Source organism: Protobothrops mucrosquamatus, unplaced genomic scaffold (assembly GCF_001527695.2).
Source record: "Protobothrops mucrosquamatus isolate PMUCROS unplaced genomic scaffold, P.Mucros_1.0 scaffold594, whole genome shotgun sequence".
Lineage (NCBI taxonomy): Eukaryota > Metazoa > Chordata > Lepidosauria > Squamata > Viperidae > Protobothrops > Protobothrops mucrosquamatus.
In genome coordinates, this window is record NW_015386893.1 from 657,514 (window position 1) to 680,732 (window position 23,219).

The 23,219-nt window shown below is 35.7% G+C and overlaps 1 protein-coding gene across 1 annotated transcript in view; it reads right to left on the reverse strand.

Annotated features, from left to right (window-relative positions):
• Nucleotides 1-23,219, reverse strand: part of COL12A1 (collagen type XII alpha 1 chain) — a 121,833-nt gene that overhangs the window by 92,927 nt on the left and 5,687 nt on the right. Inside the window, exons 2-12 of the mRNA XM_029284440.1 lie at nt 19,453-19,569; nt 17,645-17,788; nt 16,261-16,320; nt 14,488-14,751; nt 14,155-14,319; nt 13,188-13,361; nt 11,581-11,871; nt 8,173-8,775; nt 3,753-4,025; nt 2,479-2,751; nt 1,174-1,446 (exon numbers count right to left, since the gene is read on the reverse strand). Of these exons, the coding sequence (XP_029140273.1) occupies nt 1,174-1,446; nt 2,479-2,751; nt 3,753-4,025; nt 8,173-8,775; nt 11,581-11,871; nt 13,188-13,361; nt 14,155-14,319; nt 14,488-14,751; nt 16,261-16,320; nt 17,645-17,788; nt 19,453-19,569 (2,637 nt within the window). The remainder of the gene's footprint in view (nt 1-1,173; nt 1,447-2,478; nt 2,752-3,752; nt 4,026-8,172; nt 8,776-11,580; nt 11,872-13,187; nt 13,362-14,154; nt 14,320-14,487; nt 14,752-16,260; nt 16,321-17,644; nt 17,789-19,452; nt 19,570-23,219) is intronic.

Below are 23,219 nucleotides of genomic sequence, written 5' to 3' on the forward strand. Positions count from 1 at the left end.
TAGGAACTAACTATGGTAAAGAGAATGACTATTTAATACTACATGTATTAACAGCTGCAAGAATAGTATTTGCCCAGTTTTGGAAAAATGAAAATCTACCATCTGACCAGACTATAATTTCGAAAATTTTGGACTGTGCAGAAATGGATAGATTAACATTGGAGATGAAGGAGAAAGAAGATTCAATTTATTTCAAAACTTGGGAAAATTTTATCGATGGTTAGAAATACGCTAGAATACGATCAGAACTTAAAATTGAATTGAATCTTAAAATTGAATAGAATGATAGACTCTTAATTAAGTGTTATTTCTTAGATTAATAATAGTTTATCATTAGTGATTTTAAATATCAATGGTGATGACTAGAATTCGTTGATATGTTATTAAGTATGAATATTCATTTAGAGGAATTTTACTTACCTATCTAATTTTAGTTATATGATTATAGTTAATTTTATCTTTATAAAATTAACTATTCTTCATTACAGAAAATATCTTAATTCCTGTTTTTGTTTTTGTTTTCAGATAAATGTGGTATTCCATCCCAACCATAATAAAGCCAGATGTTCTTACCTTCAAGCGTTTCTCCTTGTTTAGAAAGAGCCTCTCCTGCTCCAGATGCATAAAGAGCAGTTACTGACAAATCATATTTTGTCCCTGGTTCCAAGTTAGTAAGATCTGTACTGGTAGTGTCTCCCCTTACGGTTATCTCTTTAGGTTCACCTCCAATCACTGGAGTATACGTAACAAGATACTGTTGCACTTTGCCAGGTGCTGAATTCCAAGATAGTTTCAATGAGGATGTTGTAGCATCTGAAACTTTCAAGTCTCTTGGTCTTCCAAGCACTATATAGGATAAATTAAAAAAGAAAAAACCTTAGGAGCAAACCAACAAAAACATTCCAAGAACCATTTTCTATCTTTAAGTTCTGTGAAATAGTGGTGAATATCAATGGTGATGACTAGAATTCGTTGATATGTTATTAAGTATGAATATTCATTTAGAGGAATTTTACTTACCTATCTAATTTTAGTTATATGATTATAGTTAATTTTATCTTTATAAAATTAACTATTCTTCATTACAGAAAATATCTTAATTCCTGTTTTTGTTTTTCTTTTCAGATAAATGTGGTATTCCATCCCAACCATAATAAAGCCAGATGTTCTTACCTTCAAGCGTTTCTCCTTGTTTAGAAAGAGCCTCTCCTGCTCCAGATGCATAAAGAGCAGTTACTGACAAATCATATTTTGTCCCTGGTTCCAAGTTAGTGAGATCTGTACTGGTAGTGTCTCCCCTTACGGTTATCTCTTTAGGTTCACCTCCAATCACTGGAGTATACGTGACAAGATACTGTTGCACTTTGCCAGGTGCTGAATTCCAAGATAGTTTCAATGAGGATGTTGTAGCATCTGAAACTTTCAAGTCTCTTGGTCTTCCAAGCACTATATAGGATAAATTAAAAAAGAAAAAACTTTAGGAGCAAACCAACAAAAACATTCCAAGAACCATTTTCTATCTTTAAGTTCTGTGAAATAGTGGTGAAATAAATTACTATGACACTATTGTTTTTTTGTAATACAATTAAACCTTTATTTAGTGAACTAATTGGATGGGTGGGGAAACCACTATTCCCAAATGTTTTAAATCCAAGTCAGTCATCTGCATTAATTGACATCATTTGTATAATAAGGTCATTACACAAACACATACATTGATGTGTGATGTTCATTTGTATCATTTGCATAAAGAGCTCATCACTGCAGGCATGTTAAAATATAGAAAAGGTGAAAATTAAGATACATTTAAATGTTTCATCTGGACTTTTCTATTATTTTAGATAGAATTACCAAATGGAAATTTGGTCCATTGTATCTGAAGTTTTTAAATGGGGTCTGCTAAATCAAGTTTTCCCAGATAAGCAAGAGATACCAGATAACGCTGGTATTTAGTGTCAGACAAACAACACAGTATTACATGAAAACCATAGCTGTCTATCTTAAGTATGGAATTAGGGCATGGGACATCATGACACAAACTCCAACTCTTCTGTACTTGTGTGCAGTGTCACAACGCAAGTGCACAAGGGAAAGTTTCATTATTTTGACATCATTGTGCCTAGGGAATAAATCTCTATGCTGAAAGCTGCAGTTTTAGGGAGAAAGAAGATAAGAAATAGGGATCTGCTTGGCCACTGGAATGAAATTTAAGAGATACAGATATATATTATTGCTAAAAAGAAGTGTGCCTCTACAAAGAACCTGGATTCAGAGATTGGTAAAGACATGTAGATATTTGTGCCTTAATATGCAGTAATTAACATACTCAAGATGAGACATGTCAAAGCAATTATTCTGCATGCTGCCAATGAACCAGTGAGATGTATCATAGCTCCCTATTACAATGAAGATAGGCTAGTAGACTTTTATTGCTATATCCTATATTAAAATGCATTTGGCTGCAAAAGCAGGATGTACCTTCTTCAGTTTTCCCATGTCCATCCAATGGATTTCCAACTCCAGACAAGTACTCAGCAGTTAAGGAAACTTCATATGTTGTATCAGGCATCAGATTATGTAGAGTGGTTGCCCTTTCATTTGCTGGGATGGTTACTTCTCTTGTTTCCCCACCAGTAACTGGTCTATATGCAAGTCTGTATCTGAGAACATTCCCTGGGGCTGGTGACCATCCAACTTTAAAACTATCCGTTGTTTCATCAGTTACTCTCAGGTTTCGTGGAGATCCTATGACTAAAAATATTTTTTCCAAAAAGCATAAATATTAGCCCTATGTTTTAATTCATCTCAAAATAAATATACAAATACAATCTTGCTAGGTTATATGATTGTATAGTTCTGTTCATGCTTTAACACTTTTTGTCAGCGCTATCTAATATGGACAGTACCCAACTATAGAATTACCTTCCCATGGAAGTTTAATTGGGGCTGTATCCAAAACTGCTTATTTGCCCAGGAATTTTACACTGATCAGTTATACAACAAAGAATACCTACTACATGCTAGACATGAGGAAAAAAGAATGGATTGATTAAAGACTTTATAGCATTCTAAAAACCTAATAGTAAGATATATAAAGAGTTTAACAAAAATATCAGCATGCAGAACTAATAAGATATAAATGATGAAGAGGAGTGAATGTTCTGATAAAAATTTAATGTAAAATAGTTTCTGTTATCACATGGGGTTATTTTTCAAATTATCCTTATATGTTCTATAGTCCTGTAAATGTTAAATTGCTTTATCATAAACGATGCCCAAATACACACACAGAGACACACACAAAAACAGGTAACAAGTGAAATGTGTATCTTTAAAATAAGAAATTATACCCAAGAATTTTAAATATATGATATTAGGATCGTAATCCTCTTCTTTCTATTCACAGTCTAAATTAAAAATTTATCATTGTATGCATATTTATTTTATTGAGAAATGCATTTACTTCAAATAAATGCAGTTTCCTTGAAATAAATACATTATATATTGTTCTGTGCCTGTCTTCTGTTCATAAGGCAATGGGAAAGTTTGCTGCCATTTCTCATTTAACAATATATTTCTCCTCATATGACCTGTTAGCTATTATGTGGACATAATAAAATTGGATTCATACATAATTAACTTTAAACTGCTGGTTTTGTTCAGGAGCAACCACTTTAATTTGGTAACAAACATTTGGATCTTTATATTAGGGTTAAAAGAGAAGAACAGAATCAAGGCAATAGGAATGATACCTTCTAAAGTTGTTTCATTCCCATTCAGTGGAGGTCCATCACCATCTTCATATTCTGCGATCACACTGACAGAATATGTAGTTTTTGGTAGTAAATTAGTAAGGATTGTGTTAGTCACTGGAGCACGTACAGAAACACTGACTTCCTCTCCACCAAGAGCCTCTTTATACTTGATAAGGTAAAACAAAACATTTTCTCCTGCTGGAGACCAGGTAACTTTGAAACTGTTAGAAGTCACTTCAGAAAATTCCAAGTTCCTTGCAGGTAAACGAGCTGTTAAAAAATAACAGTTTAGTAAGCAAAGCACGGTTAGATAAATGTTTTAAATTCCAGTGAGGAAAATCTTGATTTCTTTATGTAGTAAAGTCTATATGGGGAAAAATGTGATTTCTCTATGCAGTAAAGACTTGTTGAGCTTGCTTGTTGCTTGCTAAGTTACCCATACCTTAAATAAAAACATATATCTGAGTAATCTTACTCTAAAAAAATAGGATTTTTTTTCTAGCTAGTATGCTTCATATATACTAACTAGACAATAACAACAGCATGATCCTTGACCAGTGAAAACACAAAAACAAAGAATTACATTAAAGCAAATATCAGCTAAAACTCAGTTAAAACACAAACTACTGGACATAATACACTAATGCCAGAGATCCCCATTTAATAGCCCACTCATTGCCTGGAGGAAAAGCCAAATCTTCATAATCATCTACATTGGCTTAAGTACCTATTAAAAAAGAGATGAGGTATTCAATAACTTTAACCAACTGATATACAGACTTCGGAAATATTCCATTCAATTTTTCAAGAAAAGAAGACAGAGTACAGTAATATTTATTGTGGAAGAGGCACAACATACTCTACTTAAATAAATAGCAGCAAGCCCATTCCCACCCCACAAAAATCCAATTCTTTGAAACCAACGGTATCCCAGTAATGAAGAATCAAACCAGCTAGCACAGTGCTAATATGAGTCTATACCAGCAGTTCTCAACCTATGGGTCGCGACCCCATTTGGGGTCGATCGACCATTTCACGGGGGTCACCAAGCAAGGCTGTCCGCCATTTTTTTCCCCTTTTCCGGCGGGTGGCCTTACCTCCCTTGGGCTGGGCCAGCTGGTGGTCGGCCTGCTCTGTCTCTGCCGCTTGCCAGCTACGCCTCAGCCAGCGCAGGGGGCGGAACCACGCATGCGTGGCGCTCCCGGGCAGGGAAAGTCCTCGACTTACGACCAGTTGGGTAGTCCTCGACTTACGACCGGTTTAGTCCTCGACTTACGACCGGTTTAGTCCTTGACTTACAACCGGTTGGGGGTCGTGGCATTAAAAAGGTTGAGAACCACTGGTTTATACCATTCTGATCTCAACTCAAAGCAGATAATAGCTTAAAATAGTTGCAATTTAATTGGAGAAGGAGGCCATGGTGAAGAGTTCTGTTTCTTTCATTTGCACATCTCTATCTAGTATCTGAAGTTTATCCAACTCTTTTTGGGAAAAGCATTGGGCAGGCAACAAACAAAGGAGCTGAGAATCAGGAAAACTCTAATCCAGAGCCTGCTGTACTGTCACCTGGCTAGGTGACTTTGGTAACTAAGCCTGTAGATTGTAGAATAACAAAGTTGAAAGGAGCATTTAGGGCACCAAGTCCAACCCTTTATTCAGTGCCAAGGATAAAATTTAAAGCATTTCCAATAGTTGGCTGACTACTCTGTACATGAACACCTAGAGGGGAAGGTGAGCAGATTACTTCACTGAGTGAATACTTTCACTGTCAAACTATTCCGAGTGCCTTCTAGAAACTTAAAACATAATACTCCACACCCTGCCCTCTGGAACATAAAGAACAGGTATAGAGGTATTTACTTTCTTTTGTGTGATATGCCTTCCAGAATTTAGAGGGTGCTGCTATATTCCCTTCTCACACGCAGTCTTCTTTTTTCAAGACTAAGCACCCCAAGCTCCTTCAGTTTTTTTCTGTCTCCTGATAATTCTCCTTACCTTTCTGAACCCCATTTCATTTTCCTTGAATGTTTAAAGTGGAGTGCCCAGAATTAGGCAAAATACCCAAACAGAGGTTTGGCCAAAGTAGAATAAAATATAATGATTGTAACCTATCAATTGAAAGCTATACTTTAGCGGAGGCAACCTGAAACTGCATTTGTCTTTTGGCTGTCGGTTCACACCACAGACGTCACAACTACTGCACAGGCTACATTAATAACAACTTATGTATTTATTTCACTTATATGTCTCCAAATCAACCATAGACTCATGCTGCTTTATAATAACAATCAGCAATAAAAACAGCCAGAGAACAGAACCAAAGTTAAAACATCCACAATAAAGTATAAAATAAAAACAGAACTAACCTACTTATCAAAATGCAAAAAATGCCCAAATATAATAAAAATACCAATTTTAATACTACTTAAACTCTATCTTCATTGTCAAAATCACCATCAGTCAATTGCAAAAGGCAGTTTTACTTGGAACAGCTTCCATCCTGCAATGATATCTTTATTTAATACCAACAAACATCCACCATGTCTATCTTAGCTCTTTGAAAAGAACTCAACAGGTGGATAAAAATGCCAAATCCAGTCTAAACATCTGACTAGGCAACGAACCAATAATAATAATTTACTTGGAACAGCATACATTAAATTAAAATTAAAAATTATTCTATTTGTTTTTGCTAAAGATAGTTATCTTGGATCCTATTAAATCTCCATCATGGAGAGGGCTCTTCCACTCATAGGACATTCCTTCTAATTGAAGGGAAATAATATAAACTGACTTTCCCAAACTGAGCCTTTTAGGTATGTCAGACTAGAGCAGGGATAGGCAACCTTGGCTCTTTTATGACTCATGGACTTCAACTCCCAGAATTCCTGAGCCAGCATGTAGAACCAGTCACACAAAGAACTAGAGTATATAGTTTAGTCCAAGGGTAGACTATGTTGGCTCAGGAATTCTGGGAGTTGAAGTTCACGAGTCATAAAAGAGCCAAGGTTGCCTACCCCTGGACTAGAGCTAACATACCGAAATTAGTTCCCGCTGGTTTCTATGGCAAAGATCCACTGAGTTAAAAAAGCATGCTTTTTTTTTTTGCACATGAACAGGCAAAGTGGAGAATTTGACACTTGTATACACAATCCAATTCTATGTAGGAATAGGCGTTCAAATCTCATCTTCTTCAAGGAGGCATCAAGCAGCCGCAAGGAGGCCTTGCAAATGGCAGTAGCTGCCTCACTCTGGCACCCCTCATCCGCAGTGAGAGGAAGGAGATGGCAAAGGTCAGCTGGGGTGGGGTCGGAGGCAGAATGCAGGCCAGCCAAGGGGGTTGGGGTGACAGAGATATAGTCAGGTTGGAGGAGATGAAATGCACGCTGTGTTTACAAATGCAGTCAGGCTGCCAAGCGCCCAAATTTTGATCACTTGACCATAGAAACACTGCAGCAGATTTGACTTCAGGGGCCAGCCGTAACTACCATTTGTTCAATGTAGGTTGCTCTATTAATTTTTTTCCCCTTTCCCTTTCCTTGCTTAATTTCTGACTCTTTTAAATGATACCACTCAATATTTCAAAAACATTACTGGCTGAAATAGAATGTTTTCCCCATTTTTATTTATGGAGTGGGTTAATTATTTGTATCAAAGAGTGGTTTAGAACATAACATTTACTCCCTCGTTTCCTGGTCATTCAATGATAACAGAGAACGTCCATTGTCAATCATCATGGCTATCCATAATCTAGTGGTGTCCCATGATTTAACCCTTCCTGTGAAAGCTTCTATCCTTTCACTACAAACACACATAGTCCTGCTTTTCACGTCCATATTATGTAACTCCTCCCTGTATTGGTTGGGAACATATATGATTGCACATAGTAATTTTCACCATAGCTCCATATGGCTTTTATCTGGCAATGACTTTCACCCATTGCTAGAAAAAGAAACAAACCTAAAACAAGACATGTGTTATTTTAGAAGGTTTTAGAACCTGCTTCCAGGAGTGGTGAATGCTCCAACACTGGAAGTTTTTAAGAAGAGACTGGACAGCCATTTGTCTGAAATGGTATAGGGTTTCCTGCCTGAGCAGGGGGTTGGACTAGATGACCTCCAAGGTCCCTTCCAACTTTTTTATTATTACTACTACTACTACTATTATTATCAAAGGAACATGATCAGAAGTCACTGCCAGAAAGTGCCTTAAACTTTAAACAAAACGTTGGTGTGCTATATAGGGATGTGGAAAGTATCCAATACATATGATCAAATCATGTTCACAACAGTCCATAAACCGTGCTTTAAGTGGTCATTTCCCTTAGAGTAGTAGTAAATCATATTGCTATTATCTGAAGATAAATACTTCAGAAAGTATTTTCATCACGCATTTCTACATGGGAAGAGCGACCTACCTTTTTTTTTAATCTCTTCAAGTTCCTGTTCAATTTGCAAACAGACGGACTGTGTCAGTTCAAATGATATTCTTTGAAAAGCATCAAAATCTTCCACAGTGTAGACATGGGTGTCTGCAGGGGGTGTAGCAATTGCTTCCAACTCAGACCGCACAGCATCCTTAACACCGACTGCAAATATTTCTACATTTGCGTTCCTCAGTTTTACGGCTGGGTCTTTAAAAGCATCGGATGATTTTCCATCAGTAATAAGAATCATGACTCTTGCAACGTTCGGTCTTGCACCCCTGCTTGGGATGAGGACTTTTTCTCTTACGTAGGTCATAGCTTTGCCTGTGTTTGTAGATCCACCTCTGTACGGGAAGGTATTAATAGCTCGAATTACATCTTCAATTTTGTTGTATCTGTTCAAAGGAAATTCCGTATATGGATCCCTGCTGTACTGCACAAGGCTTATTTGGACTTTTTCAGGTGAAATCTCAAAGCTTTTAACTAACACTTCTAAAAATGCTTTTACTTTAGCAAAATTGGCAATACCAATACTGTAGGAGCCATCAACCAAAAGCACAATATCCGCTTTTACATCTATTCCTTGTGCACATTCTGTAAAAAGAAATATGGATATTTAGTATTGATATATAGCAACATTTGCTTCTTTCACCTGGCTTTTAACCGACAACATTGTTTTTTCTAGCTCTTCATATGCCATTGACTTGTATTCCATTAATATTACAGTGCTACTGTAAATACATGTATTTGACATGTTAACCACTTTGATTTTTCTGGAAAGTAGCGGTATATAATTGTCGCTGTTAGTTAGAAAGTAAGAACTCTTAAATTATCTGAAGCACAGGTAGTCCTCAACTTATGCCACAACTGGAACCAAAATTTCTGTTGCTAATCATGCTAGTTGTTGAAAGAGTCATACCCGATTTTTCAACACTTTTTGCCACAGCTGTTAAGCGAAATCACTGCAGTTGTTAAATTAATCACATGGAACTTCCCCCACTGATTTTGCTTGTTATAGCTGGGAAGGTAAAATGGCAGCCACATGACCCTGGGATGCTGCAATGTCATAAATACATGCCATTTGCCAAGCGCTTGGATTTTGATCACATGATGATGGGTATACTCTGATAGTCAGAAGCCACTTTTTTCAGTGCCATTATAGCTTCGTACAGTCACTAAACGAATGGTTGTAAGTCGAGGACAACCTGCATCTATATATTCTAGCATCCTGCTTCCAACAGTGCAAAATTAAATCAATGAAGGAAAAAAACAAAGAGAAAATATCACAGGCTGTATGAAAAAAACTCACAAGAGAACCAGCACAGCTCAATTGCTAAGTACAACCTATGGCTCTTTCCTATTCTTTGTATGACTACACAGTCTAGATTCAATGGACAAAAGGCAATTTGAAACGTAGGTGGGTATGCACATAACATCTGTCTGAACCGCTTTAAATTTAAGGCATGTTTTCCTGGAACTGGGAAGAAAAAGATACCTTCTTTAAGGTATTGCCAACAGGTACCCCACACAATCCCAAATCAGCTATTTTCTTTCAAATCTTGTTCACTACACACACCTACTGTGTGTGTAGCAACAGATTGAACAGTTGGCAGTTAAGAGTTTGTACTGACGTTTCAAAGATGCAGCTGCTTGTAGATCTTTTTAGCTGATCAAGATTGGGATTTAATAACAGGCAGGAGAATTTTTAATTGCTTGGCTATTACATTTCCATTTCAGATTGGACCCTCCATAATTAAGTAATTGCATTTGTGAGCATGTGTTCCTTGCATTGCCAAAAAGTAATCCACTGTTATAATGAGATCACATTTTTACAATATATGAGAAGCCTGATTCAGAACAGGGCTGCAGAAGAGTGGCAAACAATTTAAACTCAGCATCTTGATTAAGTTCCTTGATCTTACTGTAAACAGCCAAAAGGAAGTCATATTTATTTTTATTTATTTATCTTACACTTTTCTATTCCACTGCAATCAAAAGACTCTTGGCACCTTCCAGAGAATGTGAGCTGGTACCAGGCAGAACAGATCTAAGTATTTCCATTCAAAAGTAAATCTCTGTTCAGTTGGATTCTTGTAAGATAAAACTGAACAGGCATTAACTTATTTTTTTCAGTAAATTAATTCTTACCAAAAAATATGCTTATTTGTTTCCTGGTTGAAATTTCAGTAAGTTGGCTTTAAGCTAAGAAGTTACAATTATGTTGTTAGGTTTGCTTTGCAGAAGTATCTTTTTGCATTTTGTTAAGTCGAGAAGAGAGCTGTTCCTTATATTGGAAAGCCTTCCATGGAGGAAAAGACAGGGCCAGTATAAAGAGTTGCCCATATGCCCAAATGCTGACTTCTATGACTTTGAAGAGTCCAGTGTTGATTTTCTGTTACTCACTGAGCATCTCCCCACCTTTCTGTCTACCAGGGTTTCTACCACATTCTGCTTAGATCTATTTTTTTCCGGTCTAAATAAGACTGGAGTAAGAGATGTTCCATAGCTAGAGGAAAATAACGGGCAGAGGTAACAACCAATCAACCACATTAAAATACTTTCAAAAGAGTCCTCTATTTGTGTATATAAGGAGCCTGTTTAAGACCTGACAAGCATACAGGTCTTTCTTTACAGCCAAAACTATCAAGAGCAGCTCTCAGGGACCAGAGGAAACTAAGTGTGCCACAGCAGCCAAAAATGGTTAGTAGGTTCTAGGAAGATCCCAACCGCTGTAACCACATTGTCATTGAAGTGTGCGGCAAATGAGGAAAAAGACCTCTTTAAAATCAGAGCAGTTAAAGATAGCTTCAAGCTGCCCCAGCTTGTGATTTTGGGTGAGACAAAAGCAACATCACGAGGGCGTGGTACAAAACAAAAACAAAAAAACAGTTACGGGAGTATATTTGCACCTTAAATGGAGGGATGTGAGAGAGCCCTTAATTCCCTGACAACAATTATTATTTACTTCAAACATAGTTTGGGCTTTCTTTATCCATCTGTGTATACTCTTTTTTTAATTGAATCTAGTACCATCACCGCATTTTGTAGAATCAACTCCATAAATTAATTTATTAAAATATAATTTACCTTCAATCCTTTTTGCTCTGGTCCTTTTTGACACTTTTTAAAATTTCTATCGTGACAGTTTGGGTGTAGGCCTCAATAGGCCACAAAGACTGAATATGTTCTTTTGCCCAAGAATGGAATAGTCCATCCATGGTGCAGAGGATTTGATTTATTTCTGATAACGCTTCATTTAAGAATGCTTGGTCTCAAGAGTTTCTATCAGCTTATGTAACAAGACTTTTTTAAAATGTACTATTTTTCTCTGTAGTATTTTAGTTTTGTATGACTTAGCCATTGACATAACAATAGATCATTTCAACGACAATGACTCACCGATTCGAACTTTTACTGGCTGTGTTTTTTCCATTATAGACACTGGTTCACTGGAAGCCAGCCCTTTCATGGCATAAACATTAATTTGGTATTCTGTATCTGCTGAAAGTTCTTTTATATTAAAAGCAGTAGTTTGTGGTCCTACATTCACTGAGAATTGTTTGGCATCAGCTATCATTGGAATAATGTCCACCTTATAACCAGTTATGTCACTAGGAGATGGATCCCAAGTGATTTTGATAGATCTTGATGAGATTTGTGAGGCTGCCAGATTTGAAGGAGGTTCTATAGCTGTAAAATGAACAAAAATGCAGCCATAAATATGTCCTTGAGCAAAGAGATAATGCTAAATATACCTACCCCCAAAATAGCCCATGGGTAAATCCTACCTTAATTGATACCATTTTTCTAGTCAACCTGATTATAGAACTTATCTATGAACTGAATGAAGTTTACTAATAAATGTGGACTGGATTATGTATATTTATTATGGAATGACATTGGGACATCATAGATGGTGAAAAAGAGATCAATCTCTCTTTATTTACTCAGAAGTTAGAGGTGCTGAGTTCAGTGGAACTTATTCCCAAGAAAATAATCTTGACTATTTAACACATCGTCATAAGAGTTCAATTAAATACAATGGGACTATTCTGAGCAGAGATGTATGGGACTGTTATGTAAAAATAATAGGCTTTCACTGGCTTCTTTGTCTGCATAATTAAAAGGAACCCTCCTTAGCTGATTCCAGATAATGAAGTTTAATCGCTGCCACAAAGCTTTCTAAATGAATATAAGGGTTGGAAACTGAATATAAAAGTCCCAGAAAGAAACAAAAAACTTAGATAAATCTCAATATTCCACTTGAATATTTTCAGAGGACTGATATTCACCCAGACTTTTTTTTGCTGACTTGCCTGAACATAAAAATATTGAATTCAATGGTACCAAAGCTAATGAGAGATCAAGTGCAGTTACGATAGACACCTTGCTCCAATCCCATTTCTGACAGAAGTAATCCAGAAATACCATGATCAATCTTGGTCCCATACCTAGACTTGAAACCTGACTGAAAGAGGTCCAGAAAATCTATACCCTCCAGGATTCTCTGTAACTGCAACCTTCTCAATTAACTTCCCTAAAAAGACTGGACCCAGAACAAAAAGTGTCCAATATGGTTGGATTCATTGATGGTTTCCTTAATGGCACTATGGTCAGAGGTCAACTGAAGAAACCAACCATCCACTGAGCATGATAAATTAGTTTCAAAACTGCTCAAGGAAAAATTAATCTGGGTTAATTTAAAATTAAAGTTAATTAAGTGGTATGGTTATTCCTACTGTGTTTAATTATTTTTCTCTACAATAGGTAAAAAATATTGAAGTGACTCTGAGAGCTGCCATTATATATTTTAGGAAGTTCGGGCAGCCTTGGAGCCTCAAGCTCTACCTTACTGCTCTTTCAAAAATGCTTTAGGGCAGACCAAATCCTCATTGCCTTGTTAGCCAGAAATATTAGTCAGGAAACGAAACTGATACTTTTGCTTTCCCATTATTACAGCCACGGATGAAGTTAATTACTGTGATAATTCCAAAAAAAATGTTTACCTTCTTCTCCGCTAACCAAGTCACCCAACTGTTCATCAACTCCTGAGCACACCTGTGAGACAATTTCATTCTGAATATCCGCAATGCCATCAAAGTTGGCCACATTAAAAACATGTGTCAATGAGGGCTGGGATGCCATTAACTTCAGCTCTTTGGCATCTGCGGCTTTAATTCCTAGAAAATGGTAGAGATAACAATACTAAACAAGTTTGTCCAATCTTGTTGCACATAACCATTCTTGTATTTGAGACTTTCCATAGCTAATGGTGGTGGGAATTCCGAGATAGGAAACCTGGCTTAATTTCCCACTTCTGTCTTTTTCCTACATTTATTTATTTGTAAATTTTATTTGCTGCCCATCTCGTATCCAAACAACTCTGGGCGGCTACATAAAAGTCTTCTACATCAACCCTTCAAACTACCCATTATTGCTGAGATAGAATATCCACTATTCTTACTTCCCCAGTTTTACTATATATTTATACTGGTAGATGAAATAATCTCTTTTTGCTTTCTCAGCACACAGATTGTTAGATAAAGCATGTTATTCTCTTTATTGTACATGGACATCCATAGTCATGCAGCAACAGGAGTGTATTGTACCATCATTATACTAAATCTGCATAGTACATCAAAAGAAGAGCACAATCGTAGAAAAATACATTTTGGGGGGATCTTAGGCAATCAGGTTTAAACTATTTATTCAGCAAAGCAATGTTTTAAAACATTCTACTTTTCTTGATATTACTGAAATTGTATAAAATAAAAGTGATTTGGGGATTATTTTAATCTCCATAAAGTAACCTTATAACAATTTACGATATAGCTGGCATTCTACTTCCAGGTTTTCCTTAAATCTAATCAGCTAGGGAAGTGCATTTTTATAACAAGCAAAATACATAGCTTTAAATTTCTCTCTGTGAATAAATTGCAATCATCATCAACAGCAATATAAAATTGAGCATACCCAAAGAAAAGACTTCAACTCCAGTGCTACGAAGTTCTCTTGCAGGAATTTCTACTTCATCCTGAGATTTTCCATCCGTAATGATAATTGCCACTTTGGGAAAGCCATTTCTTGCTCCAGCAGACTCCGTAAATGCATTTCTAATCAGATAATCAATAGCCTCCCCTAAAATTATGAAACAAATTGTAATTTTTTTTATCAAAATCGTTAATGCTAAGATCAAATTCAAAATTATAAAGCCATAAAAGAGAGCACCACCCACCCCAAAAAAGAAAAATGGCAGATATCTCATTATCATTCAGGCTTTCTTCATGATCAGAGGGAAATTCATACCTGTCATGGTGTTGCCTCCTTTATATGGTATTCTTCTTATTGCCTCAACAAGATCTTTTTTTCTGAAATACTGATTTAAATTGAATTCAGTCCTTGTATCAGTGCTGTACTGGACTATTCCAACTCTTGTCTTATCTTCTCCAATATCAAATGCTGATACAAGAGTAATGATGAAGTCCAATATGTATTTAAAGTTATTTCTGCCTACACTCCAAGAACCATCCACAAGAAAAACTAGATCTGTAACAGCACTAATGGAACACTCTGAAACATAATGGGACAAAATTATTAATTAACCCTCACATATACACCCACATATTCTAAATGTTTGATTTATTTGATAAATGTATTTTTATGTTGATTAATCACCTGTTGCTTGGATGTACATTGAGAGCTTATGCACCGAAGACAAATTCCTTCTGTGTCCTATCACACTTGGCCAATAAAGAATTCTATTCTATTCTATTCTATTCTATTCTATTCTATTCTATTCTATTCTATTATTTGGGGTCCATGAGCATGAATCAGATAGCTAGAAGATATTTATGCATGTATCCATGCATCCCTTCAAGTCATGGTGCACTCCTGGCAACTGTTTGAACTAATCCCTGCATTTTTCTTGGCAAGATTTTGGAAATGGTTTGCCATTGCCTGCTTCTTATGGCTGATAAAGGGTGACTGACCCAAGGTCACTCAGGTGACTTTGTGGGTAAGGCGATACTAGAATACAAAGTCTGCCAGTTTCTCCAGGTGCCTTAACTATTACACCAAACTGGCTGTGGACAGAAGATAGTGAGACAGCAATATACATACATTCCAACTTTGAACTTATGGAGAAAATTTAATAAGCCAAGGGAAGTTTACTCTCACAGAAAGGGAAATTATTTCCCTTGCCTTTCGCAGCCAATCCTGGACCACCTACTGTGCTGCTTTAAGGTGGTCCTGGAACTTTCAGTAGGTGCAAAGGACTGAATATCAGTGTAACTAATGACTTTGAACAGCTAATATCACATAAAAATACAGTATCAAAATAAATATCAAAATATATTAATGTACAATCTTAAAATGGAAGCAGAAAACAAATCCATTCAACAATAAGATAACAGCATCTCATGGGCTTTAGACAAACCACCCACTCCATGCCCAGGATAGTTGTCATATTCATTTCTTATTACATGAGTAAGGTAGAGAAAGTACATTTGATGATTCTTTGAAATCGGGATCAGTTTCCACTCTGTTTATTGACAAAAGGGTTCCTCTGAATCAAATCTAAAATGGTTGCTATGACTCCTGAGCCAAACAAAAGTCAGTCTGGGGATAGTTAGATCAAAGGATAAAACAAAGGAGAAGGGGAAAGAATACATTTGAAAGTGCCCAAAGCATGGGCAACAAAAGTTTTTATAAAATAAAAATTCATCTCCTTGGCCATCAAGAACAAGCATGAATCAAATAACGATGCACATAAATCTTATACACTATAGAATTTGACTGAGACGGAAAGGGATCTTCTGTTTCGATCTTTTCCAATGTGATGCTTTCATATTTGTTGGGACTTTAACTTCTGGATTCCCCAATCAAAGCAATGATTATAGGAATTGAATGAAAGCATACCTAAAGGTCCTAGGCTTTTTTTAAAAAAATGCTTTTTCCCCAGCCAGTAAAAATGCAATGTGAAGAGTAAAAACACATTTGCGTATATCTAGGCAGTTTGGTTATGCTGGTTTAGAAATAGATGCCATATACCAGGAGCAGCAACATTACAAAATTACTTACTTTGCAAATTGATTTCTTCAACCTTCTTTACTCCTGTTGTTACAAAGCCACCTGTTTGAACTAGAACAGAACATACAGCTTAATAAAAAAGAAAAGAAAATCTTCTCAGAATCAAAGGGTTGCTTTACTTTTTATGGATCTCTGAAACTGTAATGGGAGAACAGAATGTTGAATGAAGCTGCAAATTATATATAAATGGTGCTACTACTACAGAGCCCTAACGGCGAGTGGTTAGAATACCATATTGCAGGCAAACTCTGCCCATAGCCTGGAGTTCAATCCTGACTGGCTCAAGGTCGACTCAGCCTTCCATCCTTCCCAGGTCAGCAAAATGAGGACCCAGATTGTTGGGGGCAAGATGCAAATAATGCTTCTACACTGTAAACTGCCCAGAGAGTGCTGTAAAGTGCTATGGGGTGTTATATAGCGTAAGCATTATTGTTATTGCTACTACTACGAATAACAGTAACAATAATAGAGTTGGAAGACCTTTGAGGTCTTCTAGTCCAACCCCCTGCTCAGGCAGGAAACCCTATACCATTTCAGATAAATGGTTATCCAGTCTCTTCTTAAAAACTTCCAGTGTTGAAGCATTCACAGCTTCTGGAGGCAGGTTGTTCCACTGGTTAATTGTTCTAACTGTCAGGAAAATTCTCTGTAGTTCTAGATTGCTTCTCTCTTTGATTAGTTTCGATCCATTGATTCTTGTCCTGCCCTCAAGTGCTTTGGAGAATAGCTTGACTCCCTCTTCTCTGTGGCAACCCAAGATATTGGAACACTGCTATCATGTCCCCCCTCATCCTTCTCTTCATTAAACTAGACATATCCAATTCCAGAAACCTTTCTTTATATGTTTAAGCCTCCAGTCCCCTGATAGTCTTTGTTACTCTTCTCTGTATTCTCTCCAGAGTTTTAACATCTTTTTTACATCGTGGTGACCAAAACTGGATGCAGTATTCCAAGTGTGGCCTTACCAAGGCATTGTAAAGTGGTATTAATACTTCACGAGATCTTGATTCTATCCCTCTGTTAATGCAGCCCAGCATTGTGTTGGCTTTTTTGGCAGCTGCAGCACACTGCTGGCTCATATTTAAGTGACTGTCCACTAGGACTCTGAGATCCCTCTCACAGTTATCACATGGATTTTTTGAAATCTACATTCAGCATATTTATTTGCTAATTAAAACAAATTTAAGTCCAACCTTAAAAGGTAGAAGTCAAATGTCTACATATACTACATATGTAAATCACTCAGTACCGCCTCACATCTCAAGTTGAGCCCATATAAATTTGACAAATGATAAATTAAAATATAGTAAATATATCTTTGAGCAGTATTGAAACTATATTCCAAGCAACATCTTGATCAATTTTACAAACTTACTTGTAAGTTGTCCAGTGACAGGTACACTTTCTTCTACAGCATCATATGAATTTATAGTTACAATATATTCAGTATCTGGTATGAGGTCTGTTAACAAAGTTTGGGTAGCCGTATCCGCTAAGGTAAATTCTCTACTTGAACCATCTGCAATTATACATAAAGACCATTTTCATAATCATAACTTCTAAATTGCATAATAACCATTTATTCAAAAAAATTATACATCAAGAAACAAATGTTAAAAGCTCACAAACATTTGATTTCCTGAAAGAGCTAGCAATAATACATTCACTGTGCGTATGCTTTGAGCATTATCATGTACAAAAGGATGAACTATTCTAATGTTAGCAAGGAGTCATTCAAATAAAGTTCTTATCCTATTTCTCTGATTATATATATCTTAAGGCAAGAAAGCCAAATTCCAAGGGGGAACTAGGAAGTCTTTAAGGTCTTGAAATATCTTTTTTTTAAAATTCACGGCTTTAAGAACCATGAACAGTAAAACAAAACAAAAATATCAGTAAAAATAATGTTCATACGAGGGTATAGATCAAACATATTTATTGAATTAATTACCACTATACACAGTATGATCTGGTTCACACATCTGCCTAACTATGTGATCCATACTGAATAAACCAGAATTAGCTGGGTTCACAGAATAAAATTATAAAGTATGGTTCACAAAATACAATGAATGGATTTCACACAATATATTTAGCCAAAGTCAAACAAACAAAATTAGACCATAGTGATGTATAAAACCAGCATTCCATCCCCTAAATATATTCTTGTTATTAATCACTTAGGCAGATGTGAAAAGAAACAAGGGACTTGTTAACATACAAGAAAAATAAGATCATCTAAACTGTCCAGAAAAGGAAATAGTAGAGTATAGACGAGATTAACAAAAGAGTTGGGAAACTGTTCTTCAAAATGCATCCCAGGTTATTATAACCCATTGCAAGGGGTTTATCCATACAGTAGTGTGTTACAGACATTGTAGTATAATAGTTATAGTGTTGCTCTTAAACTGGGGTGATTCAGGTTCAAGTCCCTACTTGACCACAAAACCCACTGTATTTTGTCATTCGGATACAGTGAGGAAAGGTCCACACTGAAGCTGCCTTAGCAATCAAAGATAAGGCAATATAAAAATGTAATAAATATCTGCAGATACTTATTGCAGATACACATGATAAGCCAAGTATTGTGATAGAAATACCGCTCCTTTCATACTTGCATGAAAATGTCATATACAAATACATAAGGGGCAGACGTTACTTTACTTTCTAAATGTCACTTATGCACAATATGGAAATCTGTCCAGCCATTGGCAGTTACTTATGTGCTGTATCGTATATGATGTCATTCATACCCTTTAAAGTACTTTACTAAATTAATTTTAATTAGTATCAAAAATCCAAAGTATGATTAGCTAAGATGATTATCTTAGTTGCCTATCTGTCAAAGAAAGTTTTTTCATGTTTCTGAAATTTCAGCTTGCTGAAGTCACTTCTGAGTCTATTGGCATTTTTCTAATCAATTAAGACTACAATTCCATTCATGCTTACTAAAGCATAAAAATCACTAAATTCAGGGCATCTATCTCCTGCCTAGACCTGAATAAAATTGTAATGTAATTTTCAATACAATTTTTGACAAATTAAATATGGTCTTTTACATTTTTCATGCTGTATCTAGACATTTTGTACGCTCGAAATCAACTAGAAAGAAAGATACAATTTAACAAATTACATTAATTCAGAGTTCAAGATTTTTTCTAAAAAAAGAACATTAAATCTTACCAGCTGCAGAGCTCACAGTTATCCTGTAACCTTCTATTGCATCAGATGGTCTTGCCCATGACATTTGAACAGTATTTTCATCTATAATTTTAAATTTCAAGTCTGAAGGTGGATTAACTGCAAAAGATTTATATCAAGCAAACTATGTTTAAATGTTGAAGAAATTAATTTCATAATAATTTTAAAATATGTTAAGCAAAGCTTGCTAAGATGTGTCTTTGCATAAATTTGTTTCCAACACATATACAGATATGCTGTTGGCAAAAGGAAGATTGCAAGCTGATGAACATGACAAAACATATCAAAGAAAATATGCATCACAGAGGACAGCAACAGAACATTTGTTTCTTGAATTGCCAAGTCATTCAAGAATGGCTAGCAGAATCAAGCACAATAGAAAACACATTTCAATACATGTACAATGAGTTCACAGATAATAATCACATGTGCAAACATTTTCACAAAACAATTAAAAGAACGTTCTTAACATGCTGGATGCAATTCATAAAAGCATGCCAAATCACAACCTGCTTGTAACACCATGAGATCTGACAAGAACATAAAATCCCTTTCAGCAGATCATCAAAGAATATATTACTCTTTGAAATTCATCTCTGCATAGTTGTATTTCACTGAATATGTTGTATGCAGAGATATATGCATTGTGGGAAATGTGGTAAGATTTAAGGGGCCTTTGGGTCTCAATTTACATCATACCTAAATTAACTCCTTATTTCCAAAAAGCCACCTAAGTAGCTTATCTTGTATATACTGCTAATACATAAAATGGGAAATGTTACTAAGAAAGTATTCAATATTTTCTGTCACAGTTGTATAAGTATTGTACACAAAACCAAGTTTTCTGACTGTTTACACCACTCTGCTATACCAATCCTGAGGTGTAAACCATCCTTAGCATTTTTATGCTCTGTGTGTAGCAGGTGTTCCCATACTAAGAAATGGCATTTTAAAACAAAATGCCAGTATGGTATTTCACACAACAATTGTTAATTATGAAAAGACAACATCAAGATATATGTATAGACATTTATTTACAGGATGTAGAGAGGAAAACAAGGAAAAAAGCATCAGTGATCCAAACAAATGATTATATATCAATCTGTGGGAACCAGCAAGAAAATGAATTGAATGTAGTATAGAAAGAGTTTACATATGCTATCTAGCAGTAACATGCATTTGTGTTTCTATCTATCTATAGATAGATATATAGAGATATATGATATATGATATCCATCTATCTATATATAGATACATGAAAGTCAATTTTATTATTTTAATTTACTGTAGCTTCCATAGTGGGCAAAAGCCTCCATGTACAAGGATCATTGCTAAAGACATTACATAATAATATTTTATAATGATATTCTCATGTTAAATCAGTCATGCAAAGTCATGCAGTCCTCTACTGATTCACTGTCAGTGCATGGTATGCGTACTACAAATAGTTAAGTTTTAACTACTGTACGTAAGGTTTAATAAAGACATATGAGATTCAGCCATACTTTTCTTGAAACTTCAGACTGATTGGCAAACACCAATTAATATTGATTATACACTACGTAGGTATATAGATAGGCATATATCAGGATTTTCTTGAAAGATGTCCACTTCTGCATAATTAAAAATGTTTTCTTTAAAAAACTATTTAACAGTGGACTACTTAGAAATCAATCAATAAATGTTAAATAGTGCTACAGTAACAATCATATTAATATAGCTCTGTTGATTGTAAGGGCATTGTGCTTTCCAAGTGATTTAACTCTTTAAAACTAAATAAAAGTTTAATGCACTTTGTGAGTTGGCCATTTCAAGATTTTTAAAATACCATCTGCTTCTTAATGGATTGCCATTTCCAATGAAATAGGATTACATGGCTTGACATTGATGCTACCACAAGTAACAGTACTACAAGAACAAATGTTATTTTTCTCCTATTGTCCATACACAGGCAGTGAGATTAGAATATTAATTTGCATGCACAACTGATTCTTCATTCAATTTAAGGCACTCATACTAATGCCACCACAAAAAAAGCAATTAGGTAGTATCTAACTCATGCAACACATGTTAATAATAACATTAACATTTTAAAGAATACCATTATAAAATATTCTTTCCAAACCAATGGCTCAGGACAAATTTAATGCAAAGGCAGAGACAAATGACCTGAGCATGCTTTTTCTTTTTAAAAAAATGAGTACATGGGAAAAAAAATAGCACCACCAACCTTGAAGGAAATTTGACCTGAAGCAGCAGAGGCCTTAGGCTGTAACTGCTGAAGGACAGCAGCAGCCTATCTTGAGGTGATCCAGTGACCGGATTCGAGATAAACTGAAAAGGCCAACTGTGGGGAAAAGTCTTCAACATTTTAAAAAAATCTGTAATCTGATTTACAAAAAAACTCAAATGTGGCACTTAGTTTTTCATCATGAATGTCACTTCTATCTCGTACGAGATTATCTGGTTATCTGCTATAGATGAAACGGCGCAACTTTTCCATAGAAGTTCATAAGAAATGTATTTCAGATTCCTAGATGTGGCAGCACCCACTTCCACAATAATCAAATTCTGCCTGTGCCAAGTTCAGACTAAATGGAAGTCCAAACACTGAATCAAGGGCGACTTACTTCTAAGCTAAGCACACATTTTTTGCTTGGCCTAGTCTTTTTCTAACTTCACTCCCACTGAATTAAGTGCCTATTCTGTTTTCCTGTAACAGGGCAGCTGTAGAATTTAAATCCTGGATCCAAAGAATCATGCATCTTATTTGTTTATCCAAGAAGACTTTGGGGGATTTTCCTTCCAAAGCAAATTTGCTTATCCACTGCACAAAATGCTTTTTAAACTAGATGTTTATAAAGCAAATTTCTCTGACAGGGCATGGATACTTTTTTATGTGTAAGAAAAAAGTTGTACAAATCCCACTTAGCATGCACAAGTCCTTGGTTATGCATAAACTAATTCTTTGGATCTTAGGCTGTCTCAGGTATCACAATAACATGGTGATTAAAGAAAGCTGTTTTCAGAATCGTGTAAGAAAACAAGACCTGCTCAATAAAAGGGAGTGCAGTAAGCCTCCATTTTGATTATATTGTTCCCAGTGACACAAAAAATTCAAGTAATTCCTATGTGTCTATCTCAACAATGAAAGCTAAATTTCATCATAATTTTATCACAAGGGATATCCTGCATACATACATATATTATCTTGAGTTTGGTGCACCCTGTCGGCCCATATTTGGGCCGACAGGGTGCACCAAACTCAAGATAATCCTTCTCCCCTGTCTCATAGCTGACAAAGTGAGAAAGAGCCTGTGGTCTAGAGGTTAATACATCTGTCTAACATGCAGACAGCCCAGGTTCGAATCTCAGAAGGGTATGTCTGGTTGAAAAGAACTAAAAAGTTCGAAATGGCTATTCTAGTTCTCCCTTAATTCTTTGTTAGCAATCCAAATTTTGAAAAACACATACATATATATATGTATACGTTTGTGTTTGTGTGTGTGTGTGTGTGTGTGTGTGTATGCAATTATTTCTATTACTACTTCAACCAAAATTAAAGACCTAATAGTTACTACATAACCTGTTCAGGCAATTGTTTTATCAGAACTAAAAAGAAAATAGATTCCATTTTTAGATTATTTTGATAAATAAATGCAGTTGATTAAGATGTTAATAGATTTAACATTTAATTCAACAATAGTTAACAGCTGCTGTTTAAGTGGTCTGCACAAAGTAGTCAGTGA